At 47.1% G+C, this 21784-nt stretch overlaps 1 protein-coding gene across 1 annotated transcript in view; it reads right to left on the bottom strand.

Moving 5' to 3' along the window:
• The window catches only part of KIF28P, an 81121-nt gene that overhangs the window by 7388 nt on the left and 51949 nt on the right, over positions 1-21784 (bottom strand). Inside the window, exons 12-22 of the mRNA XM_010852890.1 lie at positions 21177-21231; positions 19508-19631; positions 17884-18028; positions 13879-13997; positions 13116-13223; positions 7044-7318; positions 4645-4779; positions 3623-3789; positions 3264-3372; positions 2827-2996; positions 2068-2261 (exon numbers count right to left, since the gene is read on the bottom strand). Coding sequence (XP_010851192.1) covers positions 2068-2261; positions 2827-2996; positions 3264-3372; positions 3623-3789; positions 4645-4779; positions 7044-7318; positions 13116-13223; positions 13879-13997; positions 17884-18028; positions 19508-19631; positions 21177-21231 — 1601 coding nt within the window. The remainder of the gene's footprint in view (positions 1-2067; positions 2262-2826; positions 2997-3263; positions 3373-3622; positions 3790-4644; positions 4780-7043; positions 7319-13115; positions 13224-13878; positions 13998-17883; positions 18029-19507; positions 19632-21176; positions 21232-21784) is intronic.

Raw genomic sequence — 21784 nt, 5'->3', positions numbered from 1 at the left:
GAAACACAAGCTGGAATCAAGATTGCCGGGAGAAATATCAATAACCTCAGATATGCAGATGACACCACCCTTATGGCAGAAAGTGAAGAGGAACTAAGAAGCCTCTTGATGAAAGTGAAAGAGGAGAGTGAAAAAGTTGGCTTAAAGCTCAACATTCAGAAAATGAAGATCATGGCACCTGGTCCCATCACTTCATGGGAAATAGATGGGGAAACAGTGTAAACAGTGTCAGACTTTATTTTTCTGGGCTCCAAAATCACTGCAGATGGTGACTGCAGCCATGAAATTAGAAGACGCTTACTCCTTGGAAGGAAAGTTATGACCAACCTAGATAGCATGTTCAAAAGCAGAGACATTACTTTGCCAATAAAGGTCTGTCTAGTCAAGGCTATGGTTTTTCCAGAGGTCATGTATGGATGTGAGAGTTGGACTATGAAGAAGGCTGAGTGCCAAAGAATTGATGCTTTTGAACTGTGGTGTTGGAGAAGACTCTTGAGGGTCCCTTGGACTGCAGGGAGATCCAACCAGTCCATTCTGAAGAAGATCAGCCTTGGGATTTCTTTGGAAGGAATGATGCTGAAGCTGAAACTCCAGTACTTTGGCCACCTCATGCGAAGAGTTGACTCATTGGAAAAGACTCTGATGCTGGGAGGGATTGGGGGCAGGAAGAGAAGGGGATGACAGAGGATGAGATGGCCGGATGGCATCACTGACTCGATAGACACGAGTCTGAGTGAACTCCGGGAGTTGGTGATGGACAGGGAGGCCTGGCGTGCTGTGATTTTTGGGGTCGCAAAGAGTCGGACACGACTGAGCGATTGAACTGAACTAAACTGAACTGAGGGGAGGTGCATCTTTGACTTTTATTAGATAAACGGCAACAATTTTTAAAGTTTTTATTCTGATTTATGGGCTTCCCTGGTGGCTCAGTGCTAAAGAATCTGCCTGCCAATGCAGGAGACCCAGGTTCAATCCCTGTGTCGGGAAGGTCCCCTGGAGAAGGGATTGGCAACCCACTCCAGTATTCTTGCCTGGAGAATTTCATGGACAGAGGAGCCTGGTAGGCTACAGTCCATGGGGTCACAAAGAGTTGGACATAACTGAGCGACTAACATATACACACCCATCTGGTTGTTGTGAGAACTCAATAAGTATAAAAACACTTAGTACGTATTATGTTGTTGTTTTTAGTTGCCAAGTGGTGTCCAACTCTGCAACCTCCTGGACTATATTCCACAAGTTTCCTCTGTCCATGGGATTTCCCAGGCAAGATACTAGAGTGGGTAGCCATTCCCTTGTCCAGGGTATCTTCCTGCCCCAGGATCGAACCCATGTCTCTTACATCTAACCTGCATTGGTAGGCAGGTTCTCTACCACTAGTGCCGCCTGGGAAGCCCCCAAATGTTATATAAATGTTTGCTATTGTGACTATTACTTTTTATCCCCCTTTCCAATCTTTATACCTTTTGTTTCTGCCCTTGCTACACTGGCTAGAACCTAAAGTACAATGTTAAAAAAAAGTGAAGATAGCTGACATCTATGATTTACCATTAAGATTATGCTTCCTGTCTGTTTAAGACTGCCTTTATCAGATTAAGAAATGTCCATAAAAAAAAAAAAGAAAGAAAGAAATGTCCGTTTTGTTCCTAGTTTGCTAAGAGTTTTTATCGTGGGAGGATGCTGAATTTTATCACATGCTTTTTCGGTATCTATTGAAGTAACCATGATTTTTCTCCTATAATATCGTAGTGTGATGAATTATATTTCTTTGGTTTTGTAACAATAAAGCAAACGTGCACTTCTGGGATATTCTATATGTCATAAAGTGCAGGAATCTCAATCCTGCAGGGGCCACAGCCTCCTTGAACCAACCAGATGTACACTAAAGTGAAAAATGGGAGCAGAGATGGGTAGAAGCCAGAAAGCAGCAGACTCACAGAGTTCCCGGCCTGACCTGCTCTTTTTCTTAAACACACATCCACCCCACCCTCAGGAAATGCCTTTCTATCCAAGAGTTACATTTAATGGAAAGATAATCCTTTGGCTCCCAGGATGCCGGATACTCACAGGAGGTTTATAATGTCTCAGTTTGAGAAACTGCCCTCTGGCCACATTTATGCTTTGGTAGAACACCTTAAGAGCTCTGGCAAATTCTCTATCGTAGCTGACTTGCTGGGTGGTGCATATTTGATTAATGTCTCTGGCTAGTGGCCCTTGTGCTGTCATCCAAGTGATCTTTCGGGTACTGGAAGGCTGATGCGCTGAAGGTGGAAGATAAGAGAACGTTTATTTGTTCATCTCAAACCAGTCAATCCTAAAGGAAATAAACCCTGAATATTCATTGGGAGGGCTAATGCTGAAGCTGAAGCCCCAGTACTTTGTCCACTTGATGTGAAGAGCTGACTCATTGGAAAAGACTCTGATCCTGGGAAAGACTGAGGGCAGAAGGAGAAGTGGGTGGCAGAAGATGAGATGGTTGGATGGCATCACCAACTCAATGGACATGAATTTGAGCAAACTCTGGGAGTTGTGAAGGACAGGGAAGCCTGGCATGCTGCAGTCCATTGGGTCTCAAAGAGTCGGACATGACTAAGTGACTGACCAACAACTATTTATCCACATATTTATATATTTAATTATCTTGGTGGCATTGTACTACATCATCATTTATCAGGTACCAATTGGGACCCATCCAAAGAAATCTTACAAGGAAAAAATGTTCTGCTTTTTTTAAAAAACTGAAACAAGATATTAACTCATTTAAAAGCTCATTTCTTAGAAAGAAAATACACATCACAAATGTAGGCGTTTAGAGAAAGTCTAAACACCAAGATTTGAGCGGCCTCTCACCTTGTTGACTAGAACTGGTTCTCTCAATAGATTCTTTAAGAAGCACATTTTCCTCTCTGAGGACTCTGTTTATGTTTCTGAGCAGTTCCGTCTCCTGTTCTAACTTGAGCAGCTTCAGATAGAGCTCTGGTATCTGGTTTGACGTACTCTACAGAAACAAGTTGGGTTAGTCTTGTGTGCATTATTTGCATATCCTTTGAGACTGGCCGTTGTTCCTATGTTATGAAAACTGGATGGGGTGCAGTGAGGGGTGGGCAATAACCAAGATTTAAGACCCTCAAGATACACAGGAGTAAATCAAGAAAGAGGCTTTTTAACGGGAGGGAACATTGATGATCCCCAAGCAACTATTATCTGAGATTTTTTTTTTAGTCATCTGTGACATCTATTTTTAATGTGACTTAAATAAACACACCTGACCTGTATCCATCGCTGTGGAAATTTTCTTCGTGTCCACCAGGATGTGGCCTTCACCTGTGACCATGAGGTCCAGCCGAGAGCAGCTCAGTTCAGCACAGCCTTCTGTAGTGTGAGGTAGATACCATCAAGGAAAGAAATGTCTCATCCTCCACTCACAGTGTTGTGTGAGGAGGTTTAAACCATGTAATCAACTGTGGACTGAAACCCAGAGGTTAAGGTTTCAACCTTGGCCACTTCAAGCTCTTGGCCACTGCTGTCAAGACCCTGACAACCTCCCTCTGCAGCCCTAAGATATACAACATGATATCTGACGGAGGAATGCACCATGCAAAAGGGGAGGTAAGCATGGTACCTTGAAGACCCCATAAATCAACAATGAGAGCGTTTGTCTGTAAATAATTCAGAAACTCCTGAGATGCATTTAAGGTTGTAAACTGGACAGTCTCATCAATTTGGGGATTCACAATTTTCCATACAGGCTTGGTATATAAAGTGTTTGGAAGATCATAAATTCTGTACCTGAGAAAAGAACAGAAAACATAACTCAAAACTATAAGGGATACATTTCTAAAGGAAAGTATCAGATAAGCCAAAGAATTGTAGCCTGCTTTGTTTAGTTGATAAAGGGGTGCATGCTCAGTCGTGACCAATTCTGCAACCCCATGGATTGTAGCCTGCCAGGCTCTGCTGTCCATGGACTTTTGTAGGCAAAAACACTGGAGTGGGTTGCCATTTAGTTGATAAAAGATGACCTACAGTTGATTCTCCTGATTGCCACCTCCAACATCTCAGCTATTCAACATAGATATCATCATTACATAGATAATACTTATTAAAAGTCTAACAAAAAAAGAAAAGGATTTTGATACTTTCTACTTAATCTAAAGTTATTAATTTTCCACTGTAGTTTGTTTTGTGGTTTGTTTTTTGTCCTTCAAAATCTCCCTTCTTTATTGCTTCATCTTTTAGTATCCTTTTAACCCAATTAGTTTAAGCACATCTGGTGCCTCTATCATATCATCACACACAGTCCTTTTGTTTCCAACTAAAAAAAGAAAATAAACCCAATCATCCTACTTTGATAACACAGGTTCACTAGACGCTCTTTCTGATAATTAAAATTCCTGGCTCTTGGCTTCAGTCCCTTAGAAGAGTCAGCACATGTTGACCTGTACACAGTGACCCAGAGGGACATGGAACTTCTCCCTCTGTTAAGCAGAAGGAGGAAATAGTCATTTGGGAGTTGAACAAGCAGAAAAACTTAAGCAAATGTCATGATCAACTCATTCCTAAAACTTGAGGAAAGGCTCCCTCCCACCAGGGCACACAGGCCGGGTGGTTCACATTCAGCAGCTTGGCGGGGCAGGCTGGTACCCCATCTGAACACCCCTCTCCGCATCCTCCTTTAGCCACTTGGTGCCAAGGCACTGCACAAGGCGAATCTGGAAATCCATCCTCTGGCCCAGCAGGTCCACTGGGTCAGTAACCACATCTTCCTCACCACGTGCTCTGTAAACAGAAGAGGTAAACATTGATCACAGGTTAACCTGGGCCCAAGCAAGAGAGACTGATGTTGGTGAAGATTACATAGACGCCTTGTGTGTGCCAGCCACTCAGTCGTGGTGGACTCTTTGTGACCCCATGGACTGCAGCCGGGCAGGCTCCTCTGTCCATGGAATTCTCCAGGCAAGAATACTGGAGTGGGTTTCCATTCCCTTCTCCAGGGATCCTGACCCAGGAATCGAAGCCGGGTCTCCTGCAGCATTACAGGTGGATTCTTTGCAATCTGAGCCACCAGGGAAGCCCTAAGAGACAGCTAAATTCTCTGAAGGAAGGATGGGTAATATTACCAGCTGTAGAATTCATTCATTCAAGAGACATATCACAAGAGCCCACTGTGCTCTTGTACTTCAAGATACGGACTTTCTCAAAGAGGAGACAGGAATATAACAGCTTCTTGCAATAAATGCACCCAGGTGTGGATGCCAAACTGCCATTGAAGATTTAAGTAGGTTCCCCAGTGGGCAGAGGGCCTGCCACCTAGAGAAAGCCAGCTGGCTGGCCACAGGCAGCCTCTTCAGGTGTCATTCTCCTTGTGAACCCTTCACAGTCCAGAGTCAACTCCAGGCCCACAGGCTCGGAAACCAGTTTGGACAGCTTTCCAGCAGGGTACTTCTCTCACATCAAGTGAGCTCACAGAGATTGAAACCTGTAAACTATAATGCCACTTTACTAATTCAGAGTGAGAAATACAACCATCGGGCAGCCTAGGAGCCTGGGGTAGCAAAATGCCCAGGAAGTTACTTAGAGTTCCAATAAAATACAACCATCGGGCAGCCTAGGAGCCTGGGGTAGCAAAATGCCCAGGAAGTTACTTAGAGTTCCAATAAAATACAACCATCGGGCAGCCTAGGAGCCTGGGGTAGCAAAATGCCCAGGAAGTTACTTAGAGTTCCAATAAAATACAACCATCGGGCAGCCTAGGAGCCTGGGGTAGCAAAATGCCCAGGAAGTTACTTAGAGTTCCAATAAAATACAACCATCGGGCAGCCTAGGAGCCTGGGGTAGCAAAATGCCCAGGAAGTTACTTAGAGTTCCAATAAAATACAACCATCGGGCAGCCTAGGAGCCTGGGGTAGCAAAATGCCCAGGAAGTTACTTAGAGTTCCAATACAGACAGCGAGGCACTGGTCATCTTAGTCTTTTAGTCACAAGACTTGGCAGTTTTGTTGCTCACTTGTTGACTCTCTTCTTCAGAAAGACAAAAAGCTTGCATCGGCTAGCCTCTGAGGACACTGGCACCCAGACCAGACCTCCTGCTGGCCTCTTTACTTAGAATTGCTAAGAGGTGTTAGCTTTGTAAAAACTCTCTCAACTGCCTTTGGCCCAAAGAGAGGAAACAGGGAGACAACCTCTGTGTGTGTGTAAATCTCTCAGTTGTGTCCGACTCTATGTGACCCCGTGGACTGTAGCCCGCCAGGCTCCTCTGTCCATGGAATTCTCCAGGTAAGAATACTGGAGTGGGTTGCCATTCCCTTCTCCAGGGGGTCTTCTTGACTCAGGGATCGAACCCATGTCTGCTGCATTGCAGGTGGATTGTTTACTATCTGAGCCAGGGAAGCCCCAGAGACAACCCGAGGGGACAGTAAAGGTTATACAGTGGAGTTAGCACAAAGATCAGATAACAGCTCAGAATGGGGCCACATAAGGAAACAAAGATACCACAGTTCCTTCCTTGAGAAAAGGAACAAAGAAATTAACAGAGCCTGTCCAGGGAGGCAGGGTGAGCTACAAAATCAGCTTCCTGCTTCTGGCACTTGGGCCTGGTCAGCAGGGCTGAGGACTAATGCTGGAAAGAGCAAATGTGTGTGGTGGCTCCCAGACCTCACAGGCGCCAGGAAGGGCGGGGAGGGTGGAAGGTTCTGTGGCACCCTTGGCTTCTCTACAGACCCAGATCACTGGGCTTGTGTCCGTGTTTCCTTCTACTACAGTCCTGCCTCTGCAGGGTATTCTCATTCATTTGGTCCTTTAGGGCAGTGTGAGCTGCTCAAAGACTGCTGGATGTGGGGTTTTAAATAGTCCAGGTCAGCTGATTTGGCTGCCTTGGCAAAATCAGATATGATGAGGCCAGATTATGAATGAACGAGCTCATTTGTTTGTCTCAGGAGTGACCTCTTCAGGGTACCAAGTTCTCCCCTTCCAGGAGAACTCAGGCTTGCTGTGAGTTTTCTGTGTGACCCAGAACTAGACAAGGGGGTGGCAGAGATACCCACTGTCCTGTCGGGGAGCAGGGCTTTATGTGGATGTGCAACACTGCCTCTTCCAGCCCGTCACAGTTCAGAAATTCCACTTGTTCCTCGAACTTCATGCAGTAGGCAAGAGATTGGAGCCAGATGTGAGCGGAGCCCAGGTGAACAACTTCGACAGGGTCCCAGAAAGGGTCATCTTCCTGGGCTACCTGGCTGTCTTCTCCATCAAGAAAACGCTGGTAAAGTTCCTCCATTAGGAATTTCCTATTGATAAATTTGGCTTTTGACCAAATCCACACCTGGAAACACAAAGGTACATCATCAATATTTGATTCCATCTGCTGCTCTAACAATTCATTTCTATGGTTTTCCCAGCATGCTCTCTCTGATGGGTTGGGTTTTGGGTGCCCAATACCAATGACAGTCTCATCAAACTCAGCTTAGGTGAGGGAACTTCAAGAGCACTACATTCATTGCTGACCTGTCTACTTCAGCTTTGCTGGATCCCAGGAAATGACTTAGAGGAAATGATGGACTTAGAAAACACTTTCCCAGGAGAAATGAAAGTTTGAGCTTGTGGTATACAGAAGAAAGACCTTCAGAGATATTCTTGTCCCAGTCTCTGGAACCTGGGAATATGTTATCTTACATGGCAAAGAGGAATTAAATTTGCTTATCAGCCGACCTTAACATAGGGAGATTAGCTTGCATTATCCAGATGGACCCAGTGTAATCACATGGGCCTTAAAGGTAGAAGAGGGAGGCAAAAGAGAGGGTCAGAGAAAGAGAGATGGCAACAGAAACAGGGTCAGGGATGCTATGTGGATAACTTTGAAGATGACCATGACCCAAGGAATGTAAGTGGCTCTAAAAGCTTGAAAAAGCAACAAAACGTATTCTCCCCTCAAGCCTCCAGAGAGCAAAACATCCCTCCTGATACTTTGCTTTCAACCCAGCAACATCTGTGTTGCGCTTTTTACAAATTCATTTATTTCTTCTATTTATTTTTGTTTGTGCTGGGCTTTCTTTGTGTGGACCTTCTCTAATTGTGCTGAGCGGGGCTACTCTTCGTTGCGATGCATGGGCTTCTCATAGCAGTGACTTTTCTTGTTGCGGAGCACAGGCTCTAGGCATGTGGGCTTCACACAGTTGCAGCACACAGGCTCAGGAGTTGCAGCTCCTGGGCTCTAGTTGTGGCACATGGGCTTCATTGCTCCGCAGCATATGGAATCTCCCCAGTCCAGGGATCAAACCTTTGTCCCCCACAGTGGCAGGCAAACTTATCCACTGCACAACTGCCGGGAGCCGGCATATTGCATATTGAGTGCATATTGCATATTGAGTGCAGCACTTTCCACAGCATCATCTTTCAGGATCTGGAATAGCTCAACTGGAATTCTATCACTGCCGGTAGCCAGTGTGAGGAACTCCGCCCATGACAAAGGTCATGAGGAAGGAGGCTTGGCATACGCAAAGGCGGGATCGAGCTTCAGGAGTCCCCCTGGAAATTCTCGAGCATATACCCCCAAAACCAGACTCTGCCTACTTTCTGCTTTGTGCTTTCACCTACACCTCTGACTTTATGGGGGGCTGTCCCCCACTACCTCTCTGAAAAAAGTTAGCTTACAGCTCCAGTTAATAATTCCCACAGTGTTTAACCTACAAACTCCTTTGGAAATCCTCTAGCCTGCCTGAATAGGTTTTTCCGGCCACATGTGATTGTTCAGAGCCTCCCAACTGTGAGAGGCAGGAGATGTTCTAAACTGTGTAAACACAGATTCTTTTGAGTAGTTAAAAGATTGATTAGAAATTGTATTGGTGAAGGGATTTTCACTTGTTGAGCCAATGTTTGCTGCTAAGTCTCCATATCCCTTACCTGCTGTGTCCCTGGCAGTGTATTGATTAATATAGTTGGTGTAAATAGTAGCTTTAATGTTTGTAACCTGGGACCCTTGAGTTAATTCTTTTTCTTGTTATAGCCCACCACACCTTTGCTCTGTAGGAATGCAACTTTATCTAATGCTTTTGGAGGGTGGCTCCTGACCAATCACCTTTAGAGAAAAATAAGTTTTCTGAAGAAAAGGTCTTAAAATGTTAACAGGCCTCCGGGCCAGAAGATGATGCAAATCACCTAAGCTTTTGCATATGATAAGTTTGCAGGAAGAAAGCCTGGCTTGCTGCCTGACTCTACCCCTTCCCCCATTATCCTCTATGCATAACTTAAGGTATAAAAACTACTTTGGAAAATAAAGTGCGGGGCCTTGTTCACCGAAACTTGGTCTCACCATGTCGTTCTTTCTCTTACCTTCTGGCTGAATTATTCAGCCTCTTTTCTCCACTGAATTTCCTCACTGAGCTATCCTCATTCTATTACTCTTTATATCCTTAATTAACGTTTAATTAAGCAATTGTTTCCTGATCTTCGCCTACGCCGTCTCTCCTTCGAATACCCTGGATCAGCCGGGGCTGGTCCCCGGCACACAACTAGAGAAGTCCTGTGTTGGGCTTTTAACCTACTGAACTAGAAGATAATAAATTGGTGTGCTCACACCCAGTGAGCAGAAAATCCAGGAAAAGAGCCTGGCACTGGTCTGTCCCCTCAGTAAGTGAGGGACAGGGCCACGTACCAACAGTGATTACTGAGAGAGTGGACAAAAGCATAAGCCAAAATAAGAAGAATTCCAGGTAGGCAGAAAATTGCTTAATGATAATTGCCACATCAGAAGTGGTTACCAGGAGGCGTGGCCACCATGGAGGAGTAGGAAGGTCCTGAGCTTGCCTCCTCCCTTCAGCATGCCAAAATTAAAACTATTTACAGAGCAGTTGTTGGCGAGGAAGAACTAAAGATTAGCAGAAAGGATCCCTTGCAACTGAAGGTATAAAGAGGGAACCACAAGAGGATGGGTAGGAGGGGCAGAGACACAACATAATCAAGACCCACCCCAAGGTGGGCAACTCACAAACAGGAAGATGATTACCATTACGGAGCTTCTCGCCAAGGAGTGAGGGGTCTGAGCCCCACATCAGGCACCCTGGCTTAGGAGTCCTGCACTGGGAAGACCAGCTTCCTTTGTCTTTGAAGGCCAAGCCGGGTTTATTTTCAGGAGAGTTAGAGGGCTGTGGGAAATGTAGACTTCACTCTTAAAGTGAAAGTGTTAGTCGCTCAGTCGTGTCTGACTTTTTGAACTATAGCCCGCCAGGCTCCTCTGTCCATGGAATTCTCCAGGCAAGAATACTGGAGTGGGTTGCCATTCCCTTCTCCATTCCTGGGATCGAACCTGGGTCTCCTGCATTGCAGGCAGATTCTTTACTGTCTGAACCATCAGGGTTAGTCTTAAAGCACTCCTGCAAAATCTCACATGCTCCAAAATCCAGTACAGAGGTAGTAATTTGAAATATGCCTGGGTCAGATCCCCTGGCTGATCTTGGAGAACCACCTGGAGACACAAGAGGCAACTGGAGCTCCCCTGGGGGACACAGATGCTGATGGAAGCCTTGGGAAGGGCGCAGAAGGTTGTTCTACCAAGAGGATACAAGTGCTGACAAGCACTGGTTTGAGTCTTCCCTCTAGTTTATTAGGCCTGGGATCTGGCCCTGCCCACCAGCTAGTCAGCACCAGTCCTGGGTTACCTCAGGCCAAGCAGGCAGTGGCAGGGGTACAGCCCCAACCACCAGTGGGCTGTTTGCTAAGGAGCCCCTGAACCCCCAGCTGCCAGGGGAGCCAGCCCCATCCACCAGAGGGCCCAGGCCCCAGCCCTTCCTAGTAGTGCATCAAAACCATCTCTAGGTCCCGCAGGACCATGCAGCCAGAGCCTGCAGGACACAGCCTCACCCACCAGTAGGTCCACAGCAACTCCAGGACCCGCAGGACTCTGCAGCCAGAGACCTAAGACCTGGCTTCACCAGCAGGCCAGCACTAGCCCTGAGACCCCACAAGCCTCAACCCAGCCCACCAGCAAGCCCATGGCAGCTCTGAGAAACTTGGGCATCTCAAGAGCTGCCTCAGGATCCAGCTCCACTCACCAGTGGGCTGACACCAGCAATGGGACACCCTAGGTCCCACTGGAAGCCATGTCAGGAACCGGCCTCACCCACCCACAGGCAATAGTAACACCGAGACCCCTAGCCCTGCAAACAGAACCCAGCTCCATTCCATTCATCAATGGGGCAGGACTAGCCCAGGACCCCTGGGGCTCCACAGCCAGCCACCTCATTAGCCAGCCCCAACCACAAGTGGCTGGCAACCTCCAAAAAGCAGGCCCTAGAAACCAACCAGACCAGGAGGCAGCCATGCCTACCAGACCACCCACAGTAGTCATCCCACTACAACAGAAGGGCCCACACAGCCCATGAGAGAGGCACCCCTAGAGCATACAGCTCTGGAGACCAGAGGGGAGGGCACTTCTGGGACACATAGGATGTCTCCTACAAAAGGCCACTTCTCCAAGACTGGGAGATGTAACCAACCTACCAGACACATTGAAATAAAACAGAAAATTAGTCAAGATAAGGCAATAAAGAAATATGTTCCAAATAAGGGAATAAGATTAAAAAAAAAAAAAAAAAACAAGAACAAAGTGAAGTGGAGATAAGCAAGCTACCCAATATAGAATTATAAGTAACGATCATGTTGCTCAGTCCCTCAGTCATGTCCAACTCTTTGCAACCCCGTGGACTGCAGCACGCCAGGCTTCCCTGTCCATCACCATCTTTCAGAGCTTCCTTAAACTTGTGTCCATTCAGTCAGTGATGCCATCCAACCATTTCATCCTCTGTTGTCCCCTTCTCCTCCTGCCTTCAATCTTTCCCAGCATCAGGGTCTTTTCTAATGAGTCAGCTCTACGCGTCAGGTGACCAAAGTATTGGCGCTTCAGCATTAGTTCTTCCAGTGAATACTCAGGGTTAATTTCCTTTAGGATTGACTGGTTTGATCTCCTTTCTGCCCAAGGGACTCTTAAAAGTCTTTTTCAGCACTACAGTTCAAAAGCATCAATTCTTCCACACTCAGCCTTCTTTATGGTCCAACTTTCATATCCATGCATAACTACCAGAAAAACCATTGCTTTGACTATATGGACCTTTGTCAGCAAATAAAAGATGCTCAAAGAACTTCATTGCTGCTCAAACTTCTCTTGTTGCCAAGAGCAGGGGCTCCTCCCTGGCTTTGGTGCACAGGCTTCTCATCGTGGTGACTTCTCTTGTTGAGGAGCACAGACTCTAGGGCATGTGGGCTTCAGTAGTTGTGGCACATGGGCTTAGTTGCCTGAGGCACTTGGGATCTTCCTGGACCAGGGATCAAACCCATGTCCCCTGCATTTGGACTACAAGGGGAGCAAACCAGTCAATCCTAAAGGAAATAAACACTGAATATTCATTGGAAGGACTGATGCTGAAGCTGAAGCTGTAGTACTTGGCCACCTGATGCGAAGAGCCGACTCATTGGAAAAGACCCTGATGCTGAGAAAGATTGAGGGCAGGAGGAGAAGGGGACGACAGAGGATGAGATGGTTGGATGGCATCACCGACTCAATGGATACAAGTTTGAGCAAGCTCCAAGAGATGGTGAAGGACAAGGAAGCCTGGTGTGCTGCAGTCCACGGGGTCGCAAAGAATTGGACACAACTGCGCAACTGAACAACAACACCTGCATTGGCAGGCAGATTCTTTACCACCAGACCACCAGGAAAGCCCACCTTCTGGAGTCTTAATGAAAGTGTGCGTTTTCTCATTGCTCAAAACGGTAGCCCTCTCTCTTGGGCACTCACACGAACACCATTTTCAGCTGGTGTTCAGGCTCCCTTTGGGTGCTAAAACTTTGGAGTCATGATAAAAATAAATAGAAAGTTTTCACTGCCTGCGGGTGGGAAAGATCCCAGGTCTCAGTGTTGTGTGCGATAGAGGAACCAGAAGAGGAAACTCAGAGGGTCCTCCTCTCCCCAGAGTCGGTCCCCCAGAATCCCACTCATACTTGGAGCCTATCTTGCCCCTTTGCTGGAGCTCCACAGGCTGTAGCAGGTAAAACTAACCTGTATCCCTAGGAAACCTCCTCAGAAACCCCTTGTGGAGTCGCACACCAGCCCCCAGGGGCAGCCTCACCTGATGAGTCCTTTGATGGGTCACCTTCACCGTGACCTCTTTTTGTAGGTCACAGCCCCTGGAATCTGATGAAGCTAAATTCTTCACCTTCAGCTCCATATTAAGTCCCTGGTAAGAAAAACACTTCTCACTAAGTAATTTTATATTTCTCAGGATGTAAATTTTACATACCATCTTTGCAATTTATTTTTCATCCTCTCCACACTCGGACTTTCTGAAAGAAGATGGTCCACCTCTTGCTCCTTGGAATTCCCATCAAGGGAAATGACAAAGCACCCAGAATTTCTCAGCAGCATCCTGGAACTATTTCATGTGTAAGCCTCACCAAAGGGACTGAGTCTTGTGCAAGTTTCCTGATGATTGGGATCCTGTGTCACCAGGGAGTGACTCCAAACCCAGGCCTTCTCTGGGGCAGAGAAGCCTTCAGGGTGTGTGCACCCAGAGAAGGACTCAAGGACAATCTGGGGTGGGGTGGCCATGGTGGGCAAGCATTGGTCTGGCATCTTGGTGGTTCTGGAGCCGTGGGGGCCAGAGGTAGAAGGAACGGACTCGAGGCTGGAACTGGGGAGGCCTGGGGTGTTGACTGAGGCCCTGTCACTAGCTCACTGTGGGGTCTCGGGCAAAGCACCTGCCGTCTCCAGACCCGAGGGTCTGGCGTGTCTACACCATGAAGCCAATTCGGGGCAGTGGGAAAGCGGTGCTCATTGAATTTGTCCTCTAAGGTCCTTTCTAGAGCTGAGATTTTACCATTTTCTGCACTTACCTTTTTCAGCTCTTCGCTCATTTGATTTGCTTCTGCAACCAGTGGCATCAGTTTGACGTAGTCCTGGAACACAGCCAGGACACTGGGGTCCGCTTTCCCATCCCCACTGTTCACAGCACCTAGGAAAGATCGGAGAGGGAGGGGAGGTCACTCACTGGTTCTGGGATACCTTTCATCCATGAATAAACTTGCATGCTCTTTGCTTCCTTCATTCAATCATTCAACTGTTCACCAAATATTTATATTTTAAATTTATGAACGTGTAATTTTTTAAAAAACTAGGAAGAAAACTAAGTGGGGAAGAAAAGTTGCTGCCTCCCTTGCTCATCTCAACCCATGAATCTCGGCAGCATTGTGACAGGAGGTTCCCTGCCTCTGATTTTCAGTCTTGGTCTGTGTCCTTGACCCAAGGTAGCTCCAGACTGTCCAGTGAAGAGGCTGGGCCAAGAATAATACAGCTGGCTGAAGGAAGGTCTGGGGGCTTCTCCTGAAACCACAGCTGGCACAGAAGCAACTTGTCCTTACTTCTGTTTGGGGTGGCTTGGAGGAGGGGATCATGGACACGATGGGTGAGCCAATCCCCCCTGCCAGACCCTGGCTGGTGCTGCCTCCTGTCAAGAACTCTCAGTTATTTAGGGATTTCCTGTGCTGAGGTCTGACTCCCCAGAATTGCCCAACAGCCACCTTGTTGAAGAATCAGTCTTTGCTGGTGCTAAGCACCTTTGACCAGGATCAGGGCTTGTTCAACCTCACTGTGCTGCCAGCCCTGGGCTGGAAAATTCAACCCTGTAAATGAATAAATGAATATATAGGGTGTCCAGGCTTGGTATTAGAGTCTTATTGACTTGTTTTGTTCAGTAACTTGCAGACAATGAACAAAGAGGTCATTTTCAAATCCATTTATTTTGCTAAAATTCTGAAGAGAAGCCTTTGGTGCAGGAAAAAGGGAGGATCTATTTTGCACATGTGTAGGTGCGCCCGCGACACTGCTCATGGGTTTAGAAGACAAGTTTGCACAGGCGCCATGTGAGATGCTCCACCTTTGCGAGTTCAGCATAGCCAGAGACCTCGGTGGAGCCCACACTCACCTGACTGGGCAGGGTTGGGGGTGCAGGTGGGCAGCAGGTGGGCCCTGGCACCACAGCCTCCCCTGAGGGGAGTGATCTGGGGTCTGGGAATGAGAGGGGAAGCAAGGTGGTCAAGAACCTCCATCTGAGGCAAGGGAAGAGATGAACAAAGAGAAATGACAAAGCTCCTGAGTGTTCTTGCGGACAAGGACTCCCAGGTCGTTGTGGGGGAGTTGAAATACAGCAGTAGCTAGAGGGAGAGGGAGCTAGAGGGTGCTAGAGTAGCTAGAAGTCTTTTCTCATTGGAAAAGGCCCTGAGGCTGGGAAAGATTAAATGCAGGAGAAGGGAACCACAGAGGGATGAGGTGGTTGGATGGCATCACCAGCTCGATGGACATGAGTTCGAGCAAGCTCCGGAAGTTGGTGATGGACAGGGAAGCCTGGCATGCTGCAGTCCATGGGGTCGCAAAGAGTCAGACAAGACTGAGCAACTGAACTGAACTGAGGAGGAGAAGGGGACGACAGAGGACAAGATGGTTGGATGGCATCACAGACTCAATGGACATGAGTTTGAGTAAACTCTGGGAGACGGTGAAAGACAGGGAAACTTGGCATGCTGCAGTCCATGTGTTCGCAAAGAGTCAGACATGACTGAGCAGTTGAACAACAACAAAGGGAGATGTGGGTCCAGGTAGGGCTTTGTAAGTTTGTTTTTATGGCAGAAGATAGTGGAGCATGTTTGCATGTGATGGAATGATTCATGGAGAGCCTTTAGTGATGCAAAAGAGAAGGGGCTTTTCACAGACAAGTGCTTGAGATAGTGAGAGGGGAGAGAATCCAGAGAACAGATGGAGGAAAATTGACAGATGTATTATGTTTGCCCATTCAGGGAAAACGAAAATAAACTCTGTGGTATTGAACTGGAATTGGCCATATGAGGATGAACTTATGGCTTTACAGAATAGGTGAAGCTGTAATATGTGTGGGGGAACACATGTGTTAATGTAGCAGTTTGCACACATAGCTCCAGATCTTGATTTATAAATGTCATTCTTTACCAAAAGGAATCAGGATCCTTGGGGGAAATGACACCTGAGCTGGGGCTGAGAGACCACACCTGGAACATTTTTGATGCCAGAAAGTAAGCTAGTGCCTGGTGAGGAACGTCCGGGAGACACAGAGTCCAGCTTGAAGGGGTGCCCACTGACCAAAACGGGGATGGTTTGCACATCAAAATGAATTATGAAAGCAACAGATAACTTATTGACTAAAACAGGACTCTGAGACCACACTGATATAACTAAATGAATAAACAAATCAACAGATAAAACATTTCTTATAGTACCTTTTTGTTTTTTCAAATATAGGTAGAGGAAATTGTGAAGCTAGGAATTCACCATTTGACAAAAATCCATACTGATTATCCAATGATCAAAGGATGATAAAACTAGTGGATGAAATTGTAATGAGGTATAGGATATCTACATATCAAAGTCTCTCCCCATAAAATATTAATTGAAAAGATAGGATTGCTCTCAGGTGGCCTCAGCCTGCAGCGGCTGGAAGCGGAGCTTCAGTTCCCCCACCAGAGATTGAAGTGGGGTTGTGGGGTTGTGGCAGTGAGAGCACCAAATCCTCACCACTAGACCAGAGGACAGTGAGCAGGCCCCTGGCCCTTCAGCTTTTCAGAAGAGAATTCCCACAAAGACAGAAAAATGTTCTTGCCTGGAGAATCCCAGGGACGGGGGAGCCTGGTGGGCTGCAGCGACTTAGCAGCAGCAGCAGCAGGGAAGTAAGTAAAGTATTTATCAGGAAGGAAAAAGAGTACAGTACATGTGGATAGTGCTGGGAAAGATTGAAGGCAAAAGGTCACTCCCGTTTGAAACTTTAAGGAGCCTTTCTGCGCATGTTTGGTCAAGGAAGTCTTCTGACTTCGAGAATGAGAAATATGTGGTCTGGTCAGGGTCCCGCCTCCTCTCTTAATTGTCCTGTTATTCTCTCCTGGAGCTTTGATCCACAGGGAGTGAATCTCCAGTCACTTAACTCTGGGGCGGCATTTACCTCTTGCCTCAGGATAACTCATTTTAGGATGGAGAAACCTGGTAGACACCACCTTAACCAAGTGATCACAATTAACGCCACCAAAGATGGACAAACTGACACCAAGTGTGTCTGCTGTGAGGCACAGAGGACACAGCATCACTTTGCTGGCATTCCTGCCGAAAACCTATCACCTCAATCCAATCATGGGGAAGCATCCTAAAAACCTAAAAAAATGACTGGTCTTTACTCTTCAAAAATGTCAAGGTCATGAAAGACAAAAACAGACCTGGTGACTTGTTCCAGATTTAAGGAGACCAAAGAGACGTGACAACTAAATGTGGTCCTGGATTGGACCCTGTATCCCAATTTTTTATAAGGGAGGTTTTTGAAACAATTAGGTAAATATGCATGGAATTCAAAGATTAAATAATAGTATCAATGTTAATTTTCTGATATTGAGAATTGTACTGTAGTTATTAAGAGAAAATCCTTTTCCTTAGGAATAACACAATGAAGTGTTTAAGGATGCTCAGTCATGTCTGACTTTGCGACCCCATGGACTATAGCCCATCAGGTTGCTCTGTCTACGGGATTCTCCAGGCAAGAATATTGGAGCATCCTTCAATTCTCCATGCATTGCCATGCCCTCCTCCAGGGGATCTTCCCAACCCAGGGGTTGAACCTACATCAGCATCTTTACCCTCATAATTAATTTTATGAATTAAATAAATCTTCCACGTGTGCTTACTCTATGAAAATCATACTTTAATCTTCTAAACATTGTATTTTGACACAAAGATTATTTTCTTAAGGAAAGCAGGATTGCACACAAGTGAAAGCACTGCTTTTACATCCACCCATGGAAAATGCCAGAAGCCTGGCCTGGGCTGCTCACCGAGCTTGTCAGCGCTCACTCCCTCAGCAGCCGCTCTCTCCAGCTGGAAAAAGTCATAATCAAATCTGCTCAAGTCCTCACTGCCTCGCTCGGAAGGAAACCCAATGTAAAGGTAGGCGCTGTTGGATCCCAAAATAATCCGGTCCTAAGAAGGAGACAGTGCGCTCAGAGGGAGGAGGGCAGAGCGGGTGAAGTCAGCCTGCTGCTCTGTGTGCATTATGGGACCTCGTGAATCCCCAAGCAGGGGATAGACCTGTAAATGAGGAGGGAAGAGGGGCCTCTTGCTTTCTTGTGCTTTCGTTGACTAATCCTTTATTCTGGATTCTCTGTCAGCCACTGGGGGAGTCAGTGGGGACTAGACAGACCCATCCCTCCCCTCCAGGACTTGATAAACTAATGATGTAACAGCCTGTGCAGGATGGGGAGGAAAAGGGCAGGGCTTCCACAGAATGTACTGGGCTAATTCACACTGGGAATTACAGAGCACCTCGGGGAAGGTGCACTATTTAAGGTGACACAACTGGTAAAGAATCCACCTGTAATGCGGGAGACCTGGGTTCAATCCCTGGGTTGGGAAGATCCCCTGGAGAAAAGGCTCCCCACTCCAGTACTCTGGCCTGGAGAATTCCATGGACTGTATAGTCCATGGGGTCGAAAAGAGTCGGACACGACTGAGCAACTTTCACGAGTGCTAAGTTTTGGTGAGGCCGAGAAGAGTACTGTTGACCAGAGCCTAGAAGGTCTGAGCATCAGAGAGTCATGTGACCAAGGGAAGCCCAGGCAGAGCAGTGAGGCCAGAGAAGCAGATGATGGGCCCACTCACTCTGGTGTCCTAAAAGGGTGGGTCACTGAAGGATTTCCAAGAAAGGAGTGGCTTGCTCCAGTGTGCTAGTCTAAAAGGATCTCTGTGTAGAGGGGTGGAATGGGCGGGATGCAGGAGGAGGCTCAAGAGGGAGGGGTTTTATATATATAATTATGACTGATTTGATGTACAGCAAAGACCACCACACCATTGTAAAGCAATTATCCTCAAATTAAAAAAATAAAATAGAAGGCTTTCTGTGGCTTCAGCGTGGAGAAGGGACAGGAGAAGGGTCTTGAGCCCCTGTGCTACTGACAGGGTGGTAGGGAGATGCAGAGAGCCCAATGTTGGCAAGGTGCTTGCAGTTCTCTCCAGCACAGATTTTTTTTTTTCTTCTTAATATTTATTCATTTATTTGGCTGTGCCAGGTCTTAGTTGCAGCATCTGGGATCTAGTTCCCTGACCAGGGATCGAACCCAGGCCCCCTGCATTGGGAGCTCAGAATCTTAGCCACTGGACCATCGGGGAAGTCCCTCCATGGCAGGTTGTTAAAATCTAAAATATCATACAGCGTTAGAGCTGGAAGGATCTTGGCGAGCACCTAGTTCACCCCTCTCTGTTTTGTAAGCAAGGTCCAGGGAGGTGAAACGACTTCCCCCAGACACTCAGGGAGTTAATATCCCAACTCCACAGCTGTGACCTCGTCATCACTGGGACACGGTGGCAGAGGGACAGAAGGGGCTTAGCGCCCAGCCCTGCCGGCCTCACTCCAGCTCTCCTGGTTGGACTTAGGAAATCCTGTGGCTCCGCAGGGGAGTTTACCAAATGCTGCAGCTTCGTCTTGGTCGTGATGGGCACCCCATTAACGATGACCTTGCATTTGCCGTATGGAGTCACCGTCACTTTACCACCCGAATTCGTGAAGGAAGCATGTTTCTCTGAAATTCTAAAAGGACAAGAATGTGTCTAAGTGACCAAATAAATCACAATTTTGGTGAACAGTGTAGGTAGTTCTTTGTCATTTGCACAACTAGGCAAGGCCTACCGCTGCTAGGGAGGCCCGTGGGGCTCCTGTTGCTCAGTGGGTGGAGGAGGAGAGGCGGGTGCAAGGGACCCTGCCTTGACCAAGAGGGGAGACAACAAAGCAACTGCTTATTAGTAGAACCAACCCCACTCCTGACTCCTCCCCACCCTCCTGGGGCCAGGAGACACAGAGTCAAGCTGGAGCCCACAGGCACTCACAAGTCGGTGGGATGGAGTGAAGAGAAATGGAAAGAATGGTGTTTCAGAGGAGACTATTGGGAAGGAGATTTAATAACAAGCCTACATATCACCAAGAAGTTTAGGTCTGTTTCTTCGTCTTTATCTACACAAATCCACACCTGAGATGTTACAAGATTTGGGGCCAGTATCAGAGGCATCAGTTTGGCTCCCAACAGATGTCACCTATGTGCCCTAACTGTTCTAGAATGTCCCTGGGCTCCTCGGATGTTGTGAATGTTTGAGAAGCTGAGACACACTCAGGCCCAGGGGTCCTCAGGAGCAAGGTTTTAACCTCAGCTCAGCTGCAATTGAGTCAATTCCAGACCTGTGGGTTTGTGGACCAAGGTCCCCACAGGAAGTGATCTGGAAAGAGGGATGAGGGGATCCCCAGGAAGAATTGGGGGAAAGGGGCTAGAGGCCATTGGTCAGGGTGAGTTAGTGCCCCTCCCTACAGGTCCCTCTCACCACCCACCCACCCTCTGCTGCCAACTCACACACACACCCACACACAAGGGCTGGGGTGGACTGTGGAGGGCTGAGGTCTGTCATGGGGGACTGGTGAGTAATGCCCCGAGTCTATTGGCTGGAAATTCATGGGCAGTCATGACACAGTGGGGCTGGAATCAGGGAGGAACCCTGGAGCAGCAGCCTCCCTGGGAGAGAGGCCACAGAAGTTCACCCCCCTACTCTGAGTTTACAAACCTGCCTTGGGTCCCTCGGGGAGGGATCAGCTCCAAGTCTGGGCTTTGTGTTAGTCCAGTTGGCACCTTGGGTCCCTCGGGGAGGGATCAGCTCCAAGTCTGGGCTTTGTGTTAGTCCAGTTGGCAAGGGCTCCGAGCACAGAGATGCCTTTGCTCTTGGTGGTGAGACCATGAAAGGCCCGCGCCACCATATGGGGCCTGTCCTCTTAACTCTCTTTATTTCCTGCCCCCCTCTGCTCAGGTCCATTTGTGAGAATAAGTCCCTTTCTCCCCAGACCAGATCCAAGAAAACAAACTGAGCCCAGCAAGAGGGATTTCGGTGAGAGAAGAAAACCCTCCCATGTGACCTTCCATAATAAGTATTAAGAGTGGGTCCCAAGATACATCTGGTCAGTTCTCATCTTTGGCTGTCTGGCAGGGCTTGTGGCCTGCCCCGACAATGACTAGATGAATTTTGAGAGTATCCTCTGAATGCAGTGGTCTCAATTCTGTAATGCTGGACAAAGGTACTGAGTCTGTTCACTTACCCCAAACCTTGAAGAGTAATGGCATTTGAAGCTGCCTTACCAGCATCACACGAACCTGAAAAGAATTAAAATAACCTTTTTTTCCCCCAAAATTTCCAGGATTTGATCTTAGTAACATATCTGATGTTTGGGAAGTGCCATTTCCTCTCCAGTTGGATCACTTGAAGGGATTTTCTCACTGTGATTTTCAATCATGATGGTACATGGACATCACCTTGCCTGGGGGATAATTGCTTTAATTTCTGCCTTTTTTGTGATATTCCTAACTTTCTGTTTGTTTGCTTAGGAAAATATTTTTTATTTAAGAATGTGCCATTAATGGGAAAGACTAGAGATCTCTTCAAGAAAATAAGAGATATCAAGGGAACATTTCATGCAAAGATGGGCTCGATAAAGGACAGAAATGGTATGGAACTAACAGAAGCAGAAGATATTAAGAAGAGGTGGCAAGAATACACAGAAGAACTGTACAAAAAAGATCTTCACCAACCAGATAATCACGATGGTGTGATCACTCACCTAGAGCTAGACATCCTGGAATGTGAAGTCAAGTGGGCCTTAGAAAGCATCACTACAAACAAAGCTAGTGGAGGTGATAGAATTCCTGT

The sequence above is a fragment of the Bison bison genome, unplaced genomic scaffold, assembly GCF_000754665.1.
Source record: "Bison bison bison isolate TAMUID 2011002044 unplaced genomic scaffold, Bison_UMD1.0 scf7180017864317, whole genome shotgun sequence".
In the NCBI taxonomy this organism is placed as follows: domain Eukaryota; kingdom Metazoa; phylum Chordata; class Mammalia; order Artiodactyla; family Bovidae; genus Bison; species Bison bison.
The sequence above is the reverse complement of the archived record's forward strand: the minus strand, read 5'-3'. Positions and strand labels throughout refer to the sequence as shown.